Here is a 15,439-nt window from a genome sequence, read left to right on the forward strand (position 1 = left end):
TATATTAAGCGAAGACGCTTATTTGTTATTATCCTCCTTGCCTTACTCGTGAAAATAGAAGGAACGAATAAAACTTTTCTGCTTGCTACCGGACTGTGTCATAAAAAAAATAGAATCATGTGATCGATTAAAAAAGAAAAAATTAAGGTGCTATTTTCTGAGTACACCCAATATTCTAAAATATTTTGTAGTGTATTCAGTATTATGAAGTAGTTATATTTTAGTGCATCCAATACTTAGTGTGTCCAGCACTCAAAAATATTTTTTGATACATACAGCATTGAGGCAAAAAAACAATTCGGGATTTTAGATGTACTTAAAAAAATATTTTAAAATACTAGATGTATCACTAAATATTTTGAGGTACTGGATGCCTCTTTACCCATGATAAAAGGCATCAAAATTTGCCCCAAAAAAAAACCTTCTAGAAAGTATTTTAACAAATATTTTTTCTTTGAAAAATAAATTAAAATTGTTCAAAATCAAAGTATATTTTTATCTGAAAACATTTAATATTAACTTTCTTCTAAGTTTATTTTGGAATAAACAATTAGTGTGAGGGAAATTATAAACAATGGTTATTCGTCAAAAGGCGGCAGGTCACCACTTCCCCTGTACATAAGTGGAAAAAACCAATGTACTGGTAATAGATATTTGTATATTCTTTCTTTTGTTGCCACAAATATCGTATATTAAATGTATGCTCTTTTTTTCCTGGAATTTATTTTATGTTCACTGGACGCTTGGTCGGAAAGGGTGCATGTTGTGAAGTATCGTATTCAATTTTTATCCTCTATTTATAAATTTGTGTGTGTGTATATATCAAGCATGTGAAAAATGTTCATTAACTATGGAAAAAAATACAAGTATGCATTAGAACTTAATAAATAAAGGGCACCCCAAAATCTTATATACACATAAATAAAAACAAATGAAATTTCTAAAATTACTCTTACCATTTGTCAAATTTTTTTTTTTTCAAATTTCCATTACTTCCACCGTTCTTTTACTTAGTTTTTGAATCCCTGTGAAGATTGCATCCGGGTCATAAAGCCAGTGATGACCATTGATCACAAAAGGCAAGTACGAATAAGAACCGCTTTTATTTGTCTCGCGTCTGCAATTTGAATTTATAAATGAAAAAAATTCTAATAAAATATTTTTTGAATTTTAAAATTTTAAATCAGTCTTGTTTATTACACTTTAATAGTAATTGAATACACTTAAAAAGTAAATGATAATATATTTTTGTAGTAATTCCAGATTTGAGATTTTAAAATTTTTGTTTTGAATTTTCTCTTTTTTAAATATTACATATTCCTGTTAATAGTAAGCAATAAAAGGTAATTGTAATGTATGTGATTAAATATGATTAGTTTAGAGAATCCAACATACATTTATTACAAATAATCAGCTTAATTAATCTCTTTAATATGTCTAACTTAATTATTTAACCATTATATTAAGAAAAAAAAAGTAAATAAAATAAAATAAACCCTGAGAAAATTAAACCCTGACTTTCTGTAAAATTACAAGTAAACATTGAAATGGTCTGAATATAAAAACTTACATCTTAAACCTTAATTAATTATAATTAAATTAACCCTGAAATGTTTTGGAAAACTCATAAAACTAAAATGACTTATAACTTTCTTGCGTACTGTGAAAACTTCCCCCATCATATTATCTTTAATGTGTCATCAGAGGAGTGTGTTAAATTATAGATTGTTAATTATATATCTTGTTTAAATTTCAATATAGGATGACCCCAAAAGAATCCAACAACGGGAGACAGCGACGTGGTAACTTACGTGTCCAACTCGTCCGTAATTAACATTGTTAATCATACTGGAATCCACATTTTATCAGTAGCTTATTAACAGATGGAGCTGAGTGAAAGTGACTTGGGTATGTGTATATAGGCAACATTTTACCAATATCACATCAATAAATGGGTCCGATCAAGTGCATCAACGACCTTGCTGCCGATGGTGGGGTGTCGGACCACTGCCAGACTTTGGCACTAGTGGCGGAAGTAGCTCAAGGATAGGCTTTTTTTTATCCCTTAAAAAAAAAAAGCAGCGTATTTTTGTCATTTTGCATATAATTTTATTTTCAGTTCAGTCCAGCCAAATAATTTCAGAGTGCTTGAGGACTTGAATAGGAGTAAGTCCCTCCATGGAGGGTGATCTTTCCTTGATTTTGTGTTGGTTGGGGAAAGGTCTGAAAAATGCGGTCCTTTTCAGGACAGAGTGGAAAGAACACTAGGATACGCCACTGATTGGGAAAAGATATTAGAAGGTTGAGGGGATCATGACCACCAACTCATTTGCTTCTCACTTAACATGCGTGGCAACCAATTTAGTTGAGATGTCAAGACAGTGATGTCGTGAAATTAATTTTCGAAGATAAAATAAATTAATAATTAAATCAACATATAATATTTAATGTATTTAAATATTTATTTATTTATTACATCGTATCATTAACTCAATTCACTTACAATGCCCTCGTTCAATCAAATTTTTGGATGGGAGGACAGTTCTTTTTTTTTGAACAGATAAGGACAAGCTAAGCTTGATGGGAACAAAACAAGAGGTTAAGAGAATAATAACAGCAACTGGACTAGACGGTCATCCAAAAACTGTCGGGGTGATTAGTGCTCTTCACCACCTGGTGCACTTGCAAGATATTTTCCTCTGGTTCGTCATGGAGGAGTTTCACCAGTCTGCCCGCTTCATGCCCTGTCTTGGCCAAATAATCGGCACACATAATGTTGTTCCTGCTAGTGTAGAAGAGTTCCACCTCCTGACCAAATATGGGGAGAGGAGAGGACAGTTCTGATCATGGCGTGTGATGCGTCTCTCTCTGGGCGCACATGCAAAGTTATTAGCCATACGCTGAGACCATGGGTCCACCAATCACGCTAAATAGAAACAAGTTAACTCTCCAGGCTCGACCTTGTCTTTCCCATCAATCACATTCATAACCATTCCAGAATCATCTTAATTTCTTCAGGACTTATTTTTTTCAACAAAATCAATTGAAGTTCCTCTAAAAAGCAAAGAAATAAATCTGCATATAGCAAGGAAACCACAATTTTTGTTGCTGAAATAGAGAATAAGAAGCTAGCACGGAAGACGAGGATCTGTTTTATGGGGTTCGATCTGAAATTCACAGGTTCTCAGTTTGATATGCCAATTGGCTAAATAGTAAATACAATCTTCAAAGGAATTTACCCCATTCTTCACATATGTACTGCGACTTGGATAAACTACAAAGAGAAAAGGGCTTCGCTTCTACAGGTATATTTAACTTGGATACAAAAGTGTTAATGAGAGTGATCAGACCTTATACCAAACTAATCTTCGTGGTCTGCTGAGAAGTCAGGGTCTGAAGGCTTAAACAGCTTCGGCATCTTCAGGCTGCTTTCATCAGGGATTGTCACTTTCTGATGATGCGCCCCTTTTCTGGTGTTTTAGCAAACTTGGAAGCCCAAAGTGTAGTCGCAAGGCTTCCACCAGTAGCAGCAGCAGCCTTCCCTGCTGAGCTCCCTACCCCAGGAGCAAATTCTTCACCATCGTCCAACTCTATTAATTCTAACAGATTCTCTTTCTCCAAAAGCTCCATCGCCAACTTCTTCTTCACATAGCGTCTCCATGCAGCTTGTATAAAACAAGCCCCCCAAGCCCTCCATTGGTGAGAGTAATACCTGAAAGCATGCTGAATCCTCTTGCTATGAAGCCTCTTAAATTGGATGCCAAAGAATCTGATGTCTTCAGCTCTGAGTGCAAATGCTTCCAATTCAGTGAGGGTCTTTACGGTTCGAGTGGAGGATGGAAGGCTGCTAGAAGCGGGCGCCAAAGCCCACGTCAGCAGTTCTTCGCCACAAAAGTCACCTGGTCTTAGGGTTATAGAGTTGAAGAATCCAGATCTCCCACCATCAGTGGTGGAGCTCTCCACTTGTCCTCTAATGATAAAGATCATCTCTTTCACTGGGTCTCCTTCCCTGACTAAGTACGTGTCTTTTGTGTTCAGGGAGGACACAAGGCGTTCACATATGGCATCCAGCAGCTGATCATCCATTTGACCAAAAAATGGAACCTGAACAGAACAAAAGAGACACTAGTCAATTTGCGAACATTGAATTATTTGACACGTCTTAAAATAAGTCCAAGGAAATTAAGGCGTAAAAAGTTATTGCGCACAAAAGGTACATGGACATCTAGAGGTCAAATTTTCGACCTGAGAAGTGAACCTCGGTATTAATCAATTATCCTTGAATGGACAGGCATGATGTCAGAATTTTTCGTGGAAGCATCTAAGTTAATGTTCATACCCGACGAACAAGAGCAAGACAAATATGTCTCTGAATCTGACGACGAAGATCCAAAGGTAAAGAACGCAAAATAGTTTCTTCATCTACACCTCTAGTGGCCAGCCATTTGTATTGGACAAACCGACGTACACGTTCTTGCAGTTCTGGCGGAAGTTGACGATGCCTCATCCACTCTTCCGTATCTCTTTGTTTAATTCTCCATTCTTCAAGTCTTGCAGTAGTAGATTGCCAATAGTTCTTTACGAGGGGGGCAAAAAAAGAAAAAGAGAGAAAGAATTGATGAATGAACACGGTTAAAGCATTACAAGGAGAATTTAATAATATTCATTAATATAAGCAGATACTACTGGCCCTATGGGGATACCTGCATGTTACCAATGAGAAGTGCAAAGAGAATTAGACCTGCAATGCAGATGAAACTCGCAAATAAAGATTCAGAAACGAAGACGCTTGTATTAAGATTTTGTCCATATGCACTGCACATAATCAAAGGTTTCAATAGATATTGGATAACGCAGAATCCGATAAGACTTAAAATCATATATGCGTGTGTATGTATATAAATGTAGGCGGAATAGGTTGATGCGACGAATGAGGGACGGCATACCATAGACTCTTCAAGCCCCACCAGAGGCAATAAAAGTATCTTTCGATGAACCTAGATGTAGCAACTTCATCAGTAAAAGCGTCGGCGTAAATTCCAAACTCAAAATGGCTGCCTTCATTCTTAGCATCACAGACGACAGTAAGGTAAGTTTGTTGGTACCAAGCATCACGTGCGGGATCGTTCAGTGAGTCGCAATCAAGAAATTGAGGCGAGCAAGATGGAGAGTGCGTTGCGTTGGCTTCCTTCGCACAAATTTCTCTCCAGCATTGAGACTGGCGCTGAATCGCTAACAAATAATATGCAGCCCCTAAAACCTGCACTCATGTACGTTCACATTGCCTTGTTTCTAATTCTAACAACTTTCTCTTGCTGATTTCACTAACTATCATACCCAAGGGAGAAAAATGCACATACTCACATGGCTCGCCAACACGTAAAAACCAAGATTGTATAAAGACCCTGCCAAAGCCGTCTTGGCTATAAGGCCGCTGGTTTTTATGATCCGGCGTTGAAGAGGGAAGATCTGGAAGAATCGAGGAATATACTGGAGAAGAACCATGAGAGAAAGGGTATGATTCGCATGAGCTGCTGTCGTATCTTTGAATGCGGGAATCAAGAACCAAATCACGATCTGCATTACATAGCAACCACTAATCCTTTCATTTATATATTTAAGGAGATTGTAAAATGGAATGATGAACGGGTTACCTGAGGGAGAGGAAGGCATGCGAGAAAATCAAAGCAGAAATCGGTCTTGAGATAGCGAATGGCGATGAGGTAGGGGTCAGTGATGAGATCACCGCGGCCAAAAGAGTGGGAAGAAAAGTAGGCCGTACGGAATTTGAGAACAATGTGGAAGACGAAGAAGATATCGTTGAGGGTGCGGAAGAAAGTGATGAAGACGCCGAGGACCAAGTCGATTTTCATGCAACTCTCTTTGCCGATGATGGGGAAATAGAAATAGAGGGGGTCGAGGAAGAGGGCAAGGAAGCTGGCGTAGAGGAAGGTGCGATTCCATCGGTCGACGAATTCGGATTTGGGATCGAGGATTTGGTACCACCAGGGAACCTTCTTTCTGAGGGAGAAAGACTTGGAGAAATGGCTTCGTAATAATCGAGACGAAGAAGAAGCTGCGTATCTGTTCATCTTCACCTTCTTCTTCTTGTTGCGCGGTGACGGCCAGTGAGCCTGAGAAATTAATGGGTTTGACGGAAAATCATTCGCTCACAGGGAGATAGGTGCGGGAAGCGAGGAAGAAGACGCCAGCTCGTTGAACCAAACAAAAGCGCGCCAAAATAAACTTCTCTTTTTATATTACTTTTAATAATAATTAAAAAAGAAACTGTTCAAAGCCGTTTTACAGTTATACTTTTTATTAATTTTTAATTTGACACCTATAAATATTTCTTTTTTAATTAAATCTGTAAATTTTGCTCTGTCAATATTTTAAGAGCTAGCTGTGCTAATAAAGTAAAATTAAACAATTTAATTGAGAAAAAATTTAGATAACAAATTAAAAATTGACCTATAAAGTATACATATATTTTTTGTAGCAAAAAGAAGTGTTTGAGAATGGAGTAAAATACAAGTTTGAACTTGTTAAAAAGCTGTTAACTTTAATGTTTTTGGTCTGATAAAATTAATCTCAAATTCAAAATAATTTAAAAATAAAAAAATATGAAATAAAAAAAAAAAATCCAAATCCGACGTAAGACTAAACTAGAGTTGCAATCCAACTGTCTTTGTTGGTTTTTCCTTGATGACTATATCCATTTCGCGATTATTACAAAATATCCACATCTCTCATTCTCTCTCTGTCTCTTTCACCTTCTCCGTCTATTCTTGTCTCTCAGGGTCGCGGCATAAGCTGCTGATTCAATGAACACGAATTTTAAACAAAAAAGTATATGAACACCTAAACTGTTAAATTCTCACAAATCACCGGTGCCAACCGAACATGCACACATACCCGAGATATCTATCTAGTGAACACCTAAACTGTTAAATTCTCACAAATCACCGGTACCAACCGAACATACACACATACCCGAGATATCTATCTATGCCTTCTTTTGCTGATTTTTTGTTTTTTGCCCGTTCCTGTTTATACCAGCTCTTGATTTCACTTGTACACCTCCATTTTTTCCCTCATTTTTTTTTTTGCTTGTTCTCCTTCATGGGTCTGTTTGGTTGCTGAGAAAGTGAACAAGGTAAAAACTACCACTTTTGAGATTTCATTGACGGTTAATTTGCTTTGAATTAGCTTCTCCCAGATACTGTAGTGTTCTTTCCATTCGTAGTGATCAGAGGGAAATGGGTTTTTCATATCTGAATCTGTTCTATTCCTTTACTGTTTCTTCAGTGTGAAATTCCCGTTCAGTCACTGGAATTCTTTGTAGTTACAGAAGTTTCATTCTTTTAAGGTAAATGGGCGCTCTTCTCTGTTTGTGTAGCTCTTCGGGTCTAGCGGGTTTTGCAAATATTCGCATTTCGAGCTATTTGTTTGGGGAGCCAAAACATTTATCCTACTCATGGAAAAAGGAAACCTGGATTGTACCTGAATAAAATAATGCTACTTAGAGATGAAGCTAGCCGTTGTCTGTGTTATGCTAAGCTGGAAGGCATGAACGGGCAAAATTATGAATGGCCTCTTTTAAAAATTTAAAATAAGGAAACTGAAACTATGTAAGAAATGTAATGCGTAAGTGAAACGTTTATCTGCAGAACCAAACAAACTTCCTAAGCACTTTTGATGAGCTGCCACAGACAAGTATCACGTTAGCACTCCCACTAGTTTCCTCCTATGGTCTGTAGAGAGACAAATTTGAACAACCTTTTTTGTCCACAAGTTATCCTAAGTGTTGAAATTGTTGCTGGTTTGTCATGTTATTCATGACCTTATGTGGACATCCTTTCATGTTCTGATATATTGCGATGGTTTATTTCATAATTTATGTTTAGTGTTTAGTAAAATACAAGAAGGAACTGGTAAACAGGTGAATCTCATTTATTTAGTTTCTAAACTGATCAAAAAGAAATTAATAATTCTAATGGCATATGAGGAATGTGAAGCTGCAATTTTTGGGTTAGTACAGGCCTGATGTTCTGCAGTTTTACTTAGCTGTTCTCGAGTGTAACGCTTGCCAGTTCACAAGCTTCATATGACGAGCCAGCTAGATATCGCGTGAAACGCTAGCAATGGGAATAAGTTATATTGAGATTAGCTGTATGATTTGGGTTAAATCTAGGTGCTCAAGCTTGTTTTCTTACTTGCCTCTTGATCTCACTAGCTTGTTTCTACTTTGCAATTGTGTTTCTGCCTGTACTGACTTGGATGAACACAATATCAGGCATAAGTCGACTGGCCATACCTTTGTTGGATCTCTGAAAATTTGCTCCTTTCTGCTGAGGAAGTAAATTTGATTTGTTTTATTTTGATTATTTAGAGATCTGAGAAAGTTAAGCGGGGTTTGAAATCAAATTACCTATGATCATATTTTCATCGAGAGTTTACCGATGATTTCCCCCTTTTTAGCTCATTAGTGGTATAAGTTTGTACAAAGTGTTATCTGCGTCTGTTTGATTCTTCTATTTATTAGAGGAACTAAGTTGATGTTACATCTTTCTTCTATGCAATTTAGAAGTGCTCCCCCCCCCCCAAAAAAAAAACCCCGGCTTGCTGTGTTGTTGCTTAGCAAGGCAGTAGAATATACATATGTGCCATTATTCTGCTCTCATTCATGAGATATTCTTTGCCATGTTGAGTGATATTGATGTTTGTTTGTATTTTATTTGCACAATCAACACTGGGGCTAAACATAGTAAAAAATAATACTCAAATGATTTTCTTACCATAAGAAAGGCATTTCCTTTTTTTCCTGTCTCAGCAAGCAGTCAATTTGGTTAGACATGATTTTCTAAAAGCCATAGCCTATAAATGAATCTCTGACTAAGTCTGAACTTTTAATATATATTAGTTAAACTCGCGCAATTTGCTTGATTTATGTGCTTGTGTTGTTATCCTGCTTTATCTTATCCTGAATGCCATAGTTATAATGCTATCTCTTGCCTCTTTTACAGGTTCTCTCTGTCCTTTGAGTCAATTTTTCAAAGATCCTCATTTGTTGGTCTACAAATACTGCGCCCTTAAATCTCAATTACTGGGAAATTCAGTATAGATGGTGCTCAAAGCATACATTAATCTATTTGACTTCATCAGAGGAGTCAATTCAAGTTCCCCTCAATCTTCTAGAGCTCTACCGGGAGCTATGAATGATCCAGGGATTATGTCTAATGATGATCATGATCCATATGATTCCTCATCAGAAGACAAGCAAAGGATAATCATAGTAGCAAATTTTCTTCCCCTAAATGCCCAGCAGGATAATTCTGGCCGGTGGTGCTTTGGTTTCGATGAAGATTCTATTTTATTGCAACTAAAGGATAGTATCTCTCATGATACTGATGTTTTTTATGTTGGATCTCTAACTATTGATGTTGAAGAAAGCAAACAAGAGCAGGTTTCTCTTGAGTTGCTGGAGGAATTCAAGTGCTTGCCTATATTTATTCCTTCAGATATCCGCAAAATGTATTATAATGGATTCTGCAAGCAGTATTTATGGCCTCTATTCCATTACATGATGCCTATGAATCCGGCTTACGGCAGTCACTTTGATGCGTTACTTTGGAGGGCTTATGTTGCTGTTAATGTAAAATTCACAGATAAGGTCATAGAAGTTATTAATAATCCAGGAAAAGATTATGTCTGGATTCATGATTATCATCTTATGGCCCTGCCAATGCTTCTGCGCAGGCGGTACTATCGTTTCAAACTAGGATTTTTCCTCCACAGTCCTTTTCCTCCTTTGGAAATTTATATGACTCAGCCTATTGGAGTGCATATTTTGAAAGCTCTGCTTAATTCAGATTTAATAGGCTTTCAAACATACGAATATGCTCGCCACTTTTTGTCTTGCTGCAGTCAGATGCTCGGCTTGGAATATGAATACAAAAGGGGTTACATTGAGATTGAATACTCTGGCCGAAAGGTGAACATTAAAGTTTTGCCTGCAGGGATTCATATGGGCCGACTTCATTCTTCCTTGAATCACCCATCTTCGTCCACCAAAGTCAGAGAAATCCGTGAGCAATTTAAGGGGAAAACACTCATTCTTGGTGTTGATGATATGGACATATTCAAAGGCATTGGTCTAAAGCTCTTGGCCATAGAACAACTCCTACAGAAGAGGCCATCTTTGCAAGGTGAATTAGTTGTTGTCCAAATTGTGAACCCCCCAAGGAGAACTGGCAGAGATATTGAGGAAGCAAAGAAAGAGACATACCTTGTTGCTGAAAGGATAAATGAAAGGTTTGGTTTTGCAGGTTACAAACCTGTCATTATCATTGACCATCCTACTCCTTTTTATGAGAAGGCCGCTTATTATGCTTTGGCAGAATGTTGCTTTGTGAATGCAGTAAGGGATGGTATGAATTTGGTTCCTTACATGTATATTGCCTATAGGCAGGGGACCCCAGAGATGGATGAAGTATTAGAAATCGATTCTGAGTCGCTTCATACAAGTGCACTTGTCATTTCTGAGTTCATAGGCTGCTCACCATCTCTTAGTGGGGCTTTTAGGGTGAACCCTTGGGACATAGATGCTGTGTCTGAAGCACTAAGTTCAGCCATCGACATGCCCATTACACAAAAACACTTGAGGCATGAGATACACTTCAGGCATGTTAGCTCTCATGATGTGGCTTACTGGGCTAGAAATTTTATGCAAGATCTTGAGCGTTCATGCATGCATCACCATGCTAACCATTGCTTGGGCCTTGGATTAAGTTTTGGTTTCAGAGTCACGTCCTTTCCTCTGAATTTCAGGAAGCTATCCATCGAGCATGTTGTCTCTGCATATGAAGAGACTAAGGGTAGGGCAATATTTTTGGACTATGATGGTACAATTGTTCCCCAAACTTCCATTGTGCAAAGCCCTAGTCCTGAACTCATATCTGTTATCAATGACCTCTGCAATGACCCGCTGAACACCGTGTTTATAGTAAGTGGCAGGGGTAAGACCCAACTAAGTGATTGGTTCGATTCATGTGAGAATCTTGGTATAGCAGCTGAGCATGGTTATTTTATAAGGTGAGTGTTTATATAATTTAGTTTTGGAGTTTCTTTTCTTTCTTGCTAGTTCTCTAAACTTTTCAGGTTGTGTATGATCTTTTAACTCAGATGGGATAAAAATTCAAGCTGGGAAACCAGTGATTTAGTCGCTGATTTTTCTTGGAAAAGCGTTGTTGAACCTGAAATGAGATCATATTCTGAATTAACCGGCAGCTCCTATATGGAGAGCAAGGAGAGCGGCTTGGTATGGCATTATCATGAAGATGATTCTTTTGGCTCTGATTATGGAAATTTTGAAGCCAAGGAGCTGTTGGATCACCTTGAAGGTGTTCTTGCAAATGAGCCAGCAGTTGTTCAAAAGGGACGTGATATTGTTGAAGTCAAGCCACAGGTGTAACTCCATAAAGTTCGATCTTTATCTCTTAACCTATGATTCTCATGTGAGGTTCTAACGTTGGCTAATTATCATCACAGGGAATTACTAAAGGCTTAGTCATAGAAAAAGTTCTTTCTAATCTAAAGATGAATGGGATGTCAGTGGATTTCGTGCTGTGCATTGGAGACGATGGATCAGATGAGGATATGTTTGCAAGCTTATCAAGCCAAGCTCATCATGGAGTGCTATCTCCAGAAGCAGACATCTTTACATGCACAGTTGAAGTAAAATCAAGCAAAGCCATGTACTTCTTAAATGATCCTACTGAAGTGATGAGGCTGCTACAAGCCCTTGCTGCTTCTGGGTCTGAATCAAAGAAGCTGATGAGAGAAAATATCCCTTCTAGAAGAAGCGAAGTTCGATTGGAAGGAGATGCTTGAAATGCAGGGTTGTTTTGAAGCACCATAATAGGGTCGAAAATGGTAATGGTCTTGAATGTTTGCTAGTTATTTTGCTTCGCTTTGGTTGCTTTGTCGCGGCTTTGGAAAAGGTTAGAGAGTAATCGGCTATGGATTATCTGTTGGACTTTAGAATCTCAATCCATCATCTTTCTTTCTCATGAGTTCAAATTCTCTTCAATTATAAATTGAATTGATCAAAACCCTATAAGTTATTTAGAATTTAGTATGTTTTACATGTTGACAAGTTTGAATTACAATATATATGGAATCCGTGGAAGAAGTCATTTATGATCAGACATGCTGTAAAACAAAAGCTTATGAATGAACGAAATGCCCTACATTACATATTTAATAATGCTCAAAGGGTTAGGGATTAAAGGTTATGGATCTGTCTTGTTCCTCTTTCAAAGAAATCGTCATTACTGCAACTTCACTCATACTTGGTCTCTCATTCGGATAAGCACTCACGCATTTCAATGCTATCTGCAACAAATTCACCATCCTCTCTTCATTAGCTTCTTCTGTCACCAAACACTTGTCAAATACTTCCACTGTCCATTCCTCTCTCACCACTGAGTTAACCCATCGAACCAGATCAAACCCATTATTATTATTATTCTGAACCACTTTTCCTGTCAAAAGTTCAAGAAGAACAACTCCAAACGCATATGTGTCCACCTTAAAGGTGCTATAAGCTTCAGCTCCAGCACCACCACTGGGATTTCTGCTGTTTTTGTTCTTCATGCTGCTTTTGTCCCCATAAAAGACAGATTTATCTTGATTTTCAACCACCATTAATCCATATTCGCTTAAGCATGGATCCATGTTCTTGTCGAACAATATGTTGCTGGATTTCAAGTTGCCGTGAGCTATCCCACTTTCACGAAGCTCCTCGTGCATGTAGGCTAAGGCTTCGGCTATGTTGGCTGCAACGTTCAGTCTGCTTCCCCAGTCAAAAGTTTTGCCACTTTGAGATCCTGACATTCATTAATGCAATGTGTCTAAGCATCTTCAATTAACTAAGATCCTAAAACATGCAAGAGGCTTAGATGCAAGCCTAATGAAAATTAATGATCATGATGTGAACGAAGTCAATTCGGGGACATATAGTTTAAGAAATAACTTACCACGTAGCATCTTGAAGAGGCTGCCATTATGCAGAAACTCGTACACCAAAAGTTTTTCTTGCAGGGAGCAATAAAATGCAAGAAGAGGCAGTACACAGGGATGCTTCACTTGGTTTAGCTTGTGCATCCTCCTTTCAAAATCCTGTTTTGAAATTCCTAAATCGTTGATTCTCTTCGCTGCTAAAACCACCCCACTGTCCAGCATCACTTTGTACAGGCTTCCATGCTTGCCTCTGCCTACCAATTCTGCAGGAGCTCTTAGCAAGTCCTCAAATTTCAGTGTCCTCACCACTGGACTCAAAAGAACAACCAGATTTGATGAGACCACCCCTGTTTCAATAGATGACAATGAATATTCTGATCTCGTTACAATCCCATTCACTTCACTGGGAGTCTCTCGTGTCTTTTCCTTGCTAGCTTCCTCTGTTACTTCCTTCTCCTCAGCATTCAATGGCTCCTTTTTGGCTCTGTAACACTTAACAATCTTGAATGCCAAGTAAAGCAGGACAACCACACCAAGAATCACGTACCCAGAATAAATGGCCACGCTGCGATTGAAAGATTTTCTGTTTTTCTTCTTATTTGTTGCAGGAGGAGGAAGAGGAGGACATGCGTTTGCAAGTGGAGGTCCACATAAGTTGGGATTACCAGATAAACTGTCTGCCCAAACAAGCTTATCACGTCGGAAATTGGACCCTGTAAATTGTTGTTGGAGACATTGAACTCCTGCAGGTTGGAGAAAACGAAGTTGGGAATTTCCCCTGTGAATTCGTTATTCTGGGCTTGAAAAGATAGTAAGCCGGTAATATGACTCATATCAGGAAGCTCTCCGGAGAAGTTGTTATCTGAAACATCGATCCTTTTCAGATTACCTAAGAGTGAAATAGAAAGAGGAAGGTCGCCGGAGAAGTTGTTGCCACTTAAATACAAAAGACTCAATGTTTTGCACATTCCTATTTCTTCTGGTATGACGCCGTGTAAGTTGTTGTTCTTCAAGCTAAGGCCTTGAAGAAGCTGTAATGTGCAGAGAGAAGCAGCGTCTAAAGTCCCCGTGAAACCAGAATCCTCAAGAACTATATTCCTCACAAACTTCGCTCCGGAATAACATTGAACCCCATACCATTCGTCAATGCAAGGATCTGACGATAAGTTCCAACCCCAGTTCACATCTCTTGGTGTATTCTTTGGTTCAAGTTTCTCCATGAATCTCAGCATTGCCTGCTTCACTTCTTCATCCTCTGTATAAGCCATTGGTAGAACAAACGAAAACACCACCATGAAGAGTACCCACATAGGATTTGGATTTCGACCCATTTGGCTCTACACTGAGAAAAGTTTCTTTCTTTACTTCGGATGATTTAAGTTGTGAAACAAGACAAGGGCTGTAAGATCAGTATCGGTTTTGAAGCTTAAGATAATGCACTGCATTGCCAAACGGCTGGTATAACAACAAACGTCTTGTAATCTTGTGTCTCCTTTTTCTTTTCTTTTTTTTTTAAATGACAACGAAGGATTCTCTAGCAGTGCGCCAAAAGGCAAGAATTTGCATGAAAACTTTTGGTGCCGGCCTTATTTTGAAATAGTCAGAGGGTCACTTCATATAGTTCTACTTTTAAAAATTCTCATTCGTAAAGTGATTGTTTGGCCCCTAGTCGTTCATAATAGCCATGACTCACGTCATGTTTTTCTTCTTTTAATTGAAAAATTATAAAATACTAACATATTGTACAATATACAAGCCAACCTAAACTCCAACCAATGCAGAACAACACGACAGTAAACTCAATAGACAACGGAGGAAATATGGAGATTTTTTTCCAGTATAGTAAAATGAGTATATGTCACTTGTAACGCCATTACTGGGCGGAGAGGAGGTTCACCGATTTGCGAAATACGATCAACTCTGAGACCCTTAAAAAGCCAACAGGTGCAACTTGCAACAAATTTAATACTAAACGAATAATGATAATGATAAAGTTTGCCTCAATTATGAGTAATACGTTGTTTCCAAAAACATTCTATATCAAGAAATTGCATTTACTTCGGGCTCACCACTCTGGTACGGCATCAAGAAACCAAATAGTAGTATTTCTTGAACACTAGATATTGCATTTTAGTCGCAAGCAGGAGGCAATGGAATTTTTGCCAAGTCTGGCTTTCTAAAAAAAATAAATAAATAAAATTACAGCTAATATTCTGTAACTAAGACGGTGTTTGGATACCATAAAAAATGCTTTTTAGAAGCACTTTTTACAAATTAAAATAAACTCCTCCATGTATTTACGTAATATACCGTAAAAATACTTCTAAATTATGATTGTGATTCTATCTAAATACCCTTTAAATATGGTTCATGTAGAACAAAACGTGTGAAATGTTCAGTTTCTCGTTTCAGCAAC

The 15,439-nt window shown here is 37.9% G+C and overlaps 3 protein-coding genes across 3 annotated transcripts; 1 reads left to right on the forward strand and 2 right to left on the reverse strand.

The window, feature by feature from the left end:
- Positions 1 to 3,149: 3,149 nt before the first annotated feature.
- LOC114734835 (probable cyclic nucleotide-gated ion channel 16) lies at positions 3,150 to 6,719 on the reverse strand. Its single transcript, XM_028922483.1, is given in 8 exon segments — positions 3,150 to 3,460; positions 3,463 to 4,104; positions 4,340 to 4,576; positions 4,704 to 4,815; positions 4,947 to 5,260; positions 5,365 to 5,577; positions 5,655 to 6,134; positions 6,684 to 6,719. Coding segments are annotated over 8 exon segments (2,133 nt in total). The 3' UTR covers positions 3,150 to 3,361.
- Positions 6,720 to 9,092: 2,373 nt separating this feature from the next.
- On the forward strand, positions 9,093 to 12,032 carry LOC114734866 (probable alpha,alpha-trehalose-phosphate synthase [UDP-forming] 9). The gene is made up of 3 exons (XM_028922517.1): positions 9,093 to 11,094; positions 11,185 to 11,467; positions 11,551 to 12,032. The coding sequence occupies exons 1-3, from the start codon at positions 9,125 to 9,127 to the stop codon at positions 11,890 to 11,892; spliced, it is 2,595 nt and encodes an 864-aa protein (XP_028778350.1). The 5' UTR covers positions 9,093 to 9,124; the 3' UTR covers positions 11,893 to 12,032.
- A 247-nt stretch (positions 12,033 to 12,279) lies between these two features.
- Positions 12,280 to 14,291, reverse strand: LOC114734836 (probable inactive receptor kinase At2g26730). The gene is made up of 3 exons (XM_028922484.1): positions 13,689 to 14,291; positions 13,041 to 13,524; positions 12,280 to 12,890 (listed from the first exon to the last, which is right to left on the reverse strand). The coding sequence occupies exons 1-3, from the start codon at positions 14,289 to 14,291 to the stop codon at positions 12,280 to 12,282; spliced, it is 1,698 nt and encodes a 565-aa protein (XP_028778317.1).
- Between the last annotated feature and the right edge of the window lie 1,148 nt (positions 14,292 to 15,439).

Source organism: Neltuma alba, unplaced genomic scaffold, assembly GCF_004799145.2.
Source record: "Neltuma alba isolate B1F8T4 unplaced genomic scaffold, ASM479914v2 tig00013149_pilon, whole genome shotgun sequence".
Taxonomy (NCBI): Eukaryota; Viridiplantae; Streptophyta; class Magnoliopsida; order Fabales; family Fabaceae; genus Neltuma; species Neltuma alba.

Excerpts from the sequence above, each read along its gene's own strand:
- LOC114734866 (XM_028922517.1), top strand. The coding sequence starts at position 9,125 with ATGGTGCTCAAAGCATACATTAATCTATTTGACTTCATCAGAGGAGTC. Across the intron at positions 11,095-11,184 it reads GAGCATGGTTATTTTATAAG|ATGGGATAAAAATTCAAGCT; the intron begins GTGAGTGTTTAT and ends CTTTTAACTCAG. Across the intron at positions 11,468-11,550 it reads TTGTTGAAGTCAAGCCACAG|GGAATTACTAAAGGCTTAGT; the intron begins GTGTAACTCCAT and ends TTATCATCACAG.
- LOC114734836 (XM_028922484.1), bottom strand. The coding sequence starts at position 14,291 with ATGGCTTATACAGAGGATGAAGAAGTGAAGCAGGCAATGCTGAGATTC. Across the intron at positions 13,525-13,688 it reads TTGGGCAGACAGTTTATCTG|ATTGTTAAGTGTTACAGAGC; the intron begins GTAATCCCAACT and ends TTGGCATTCAAG. Across the intron at positions 12,891-13,040 it reads CCTCTTCAAGATGCTACGTG|GATCTCAAAGTGGCAAAACT; the intron begins GTAAGTTATTTC and ends AATGAATGTCAG.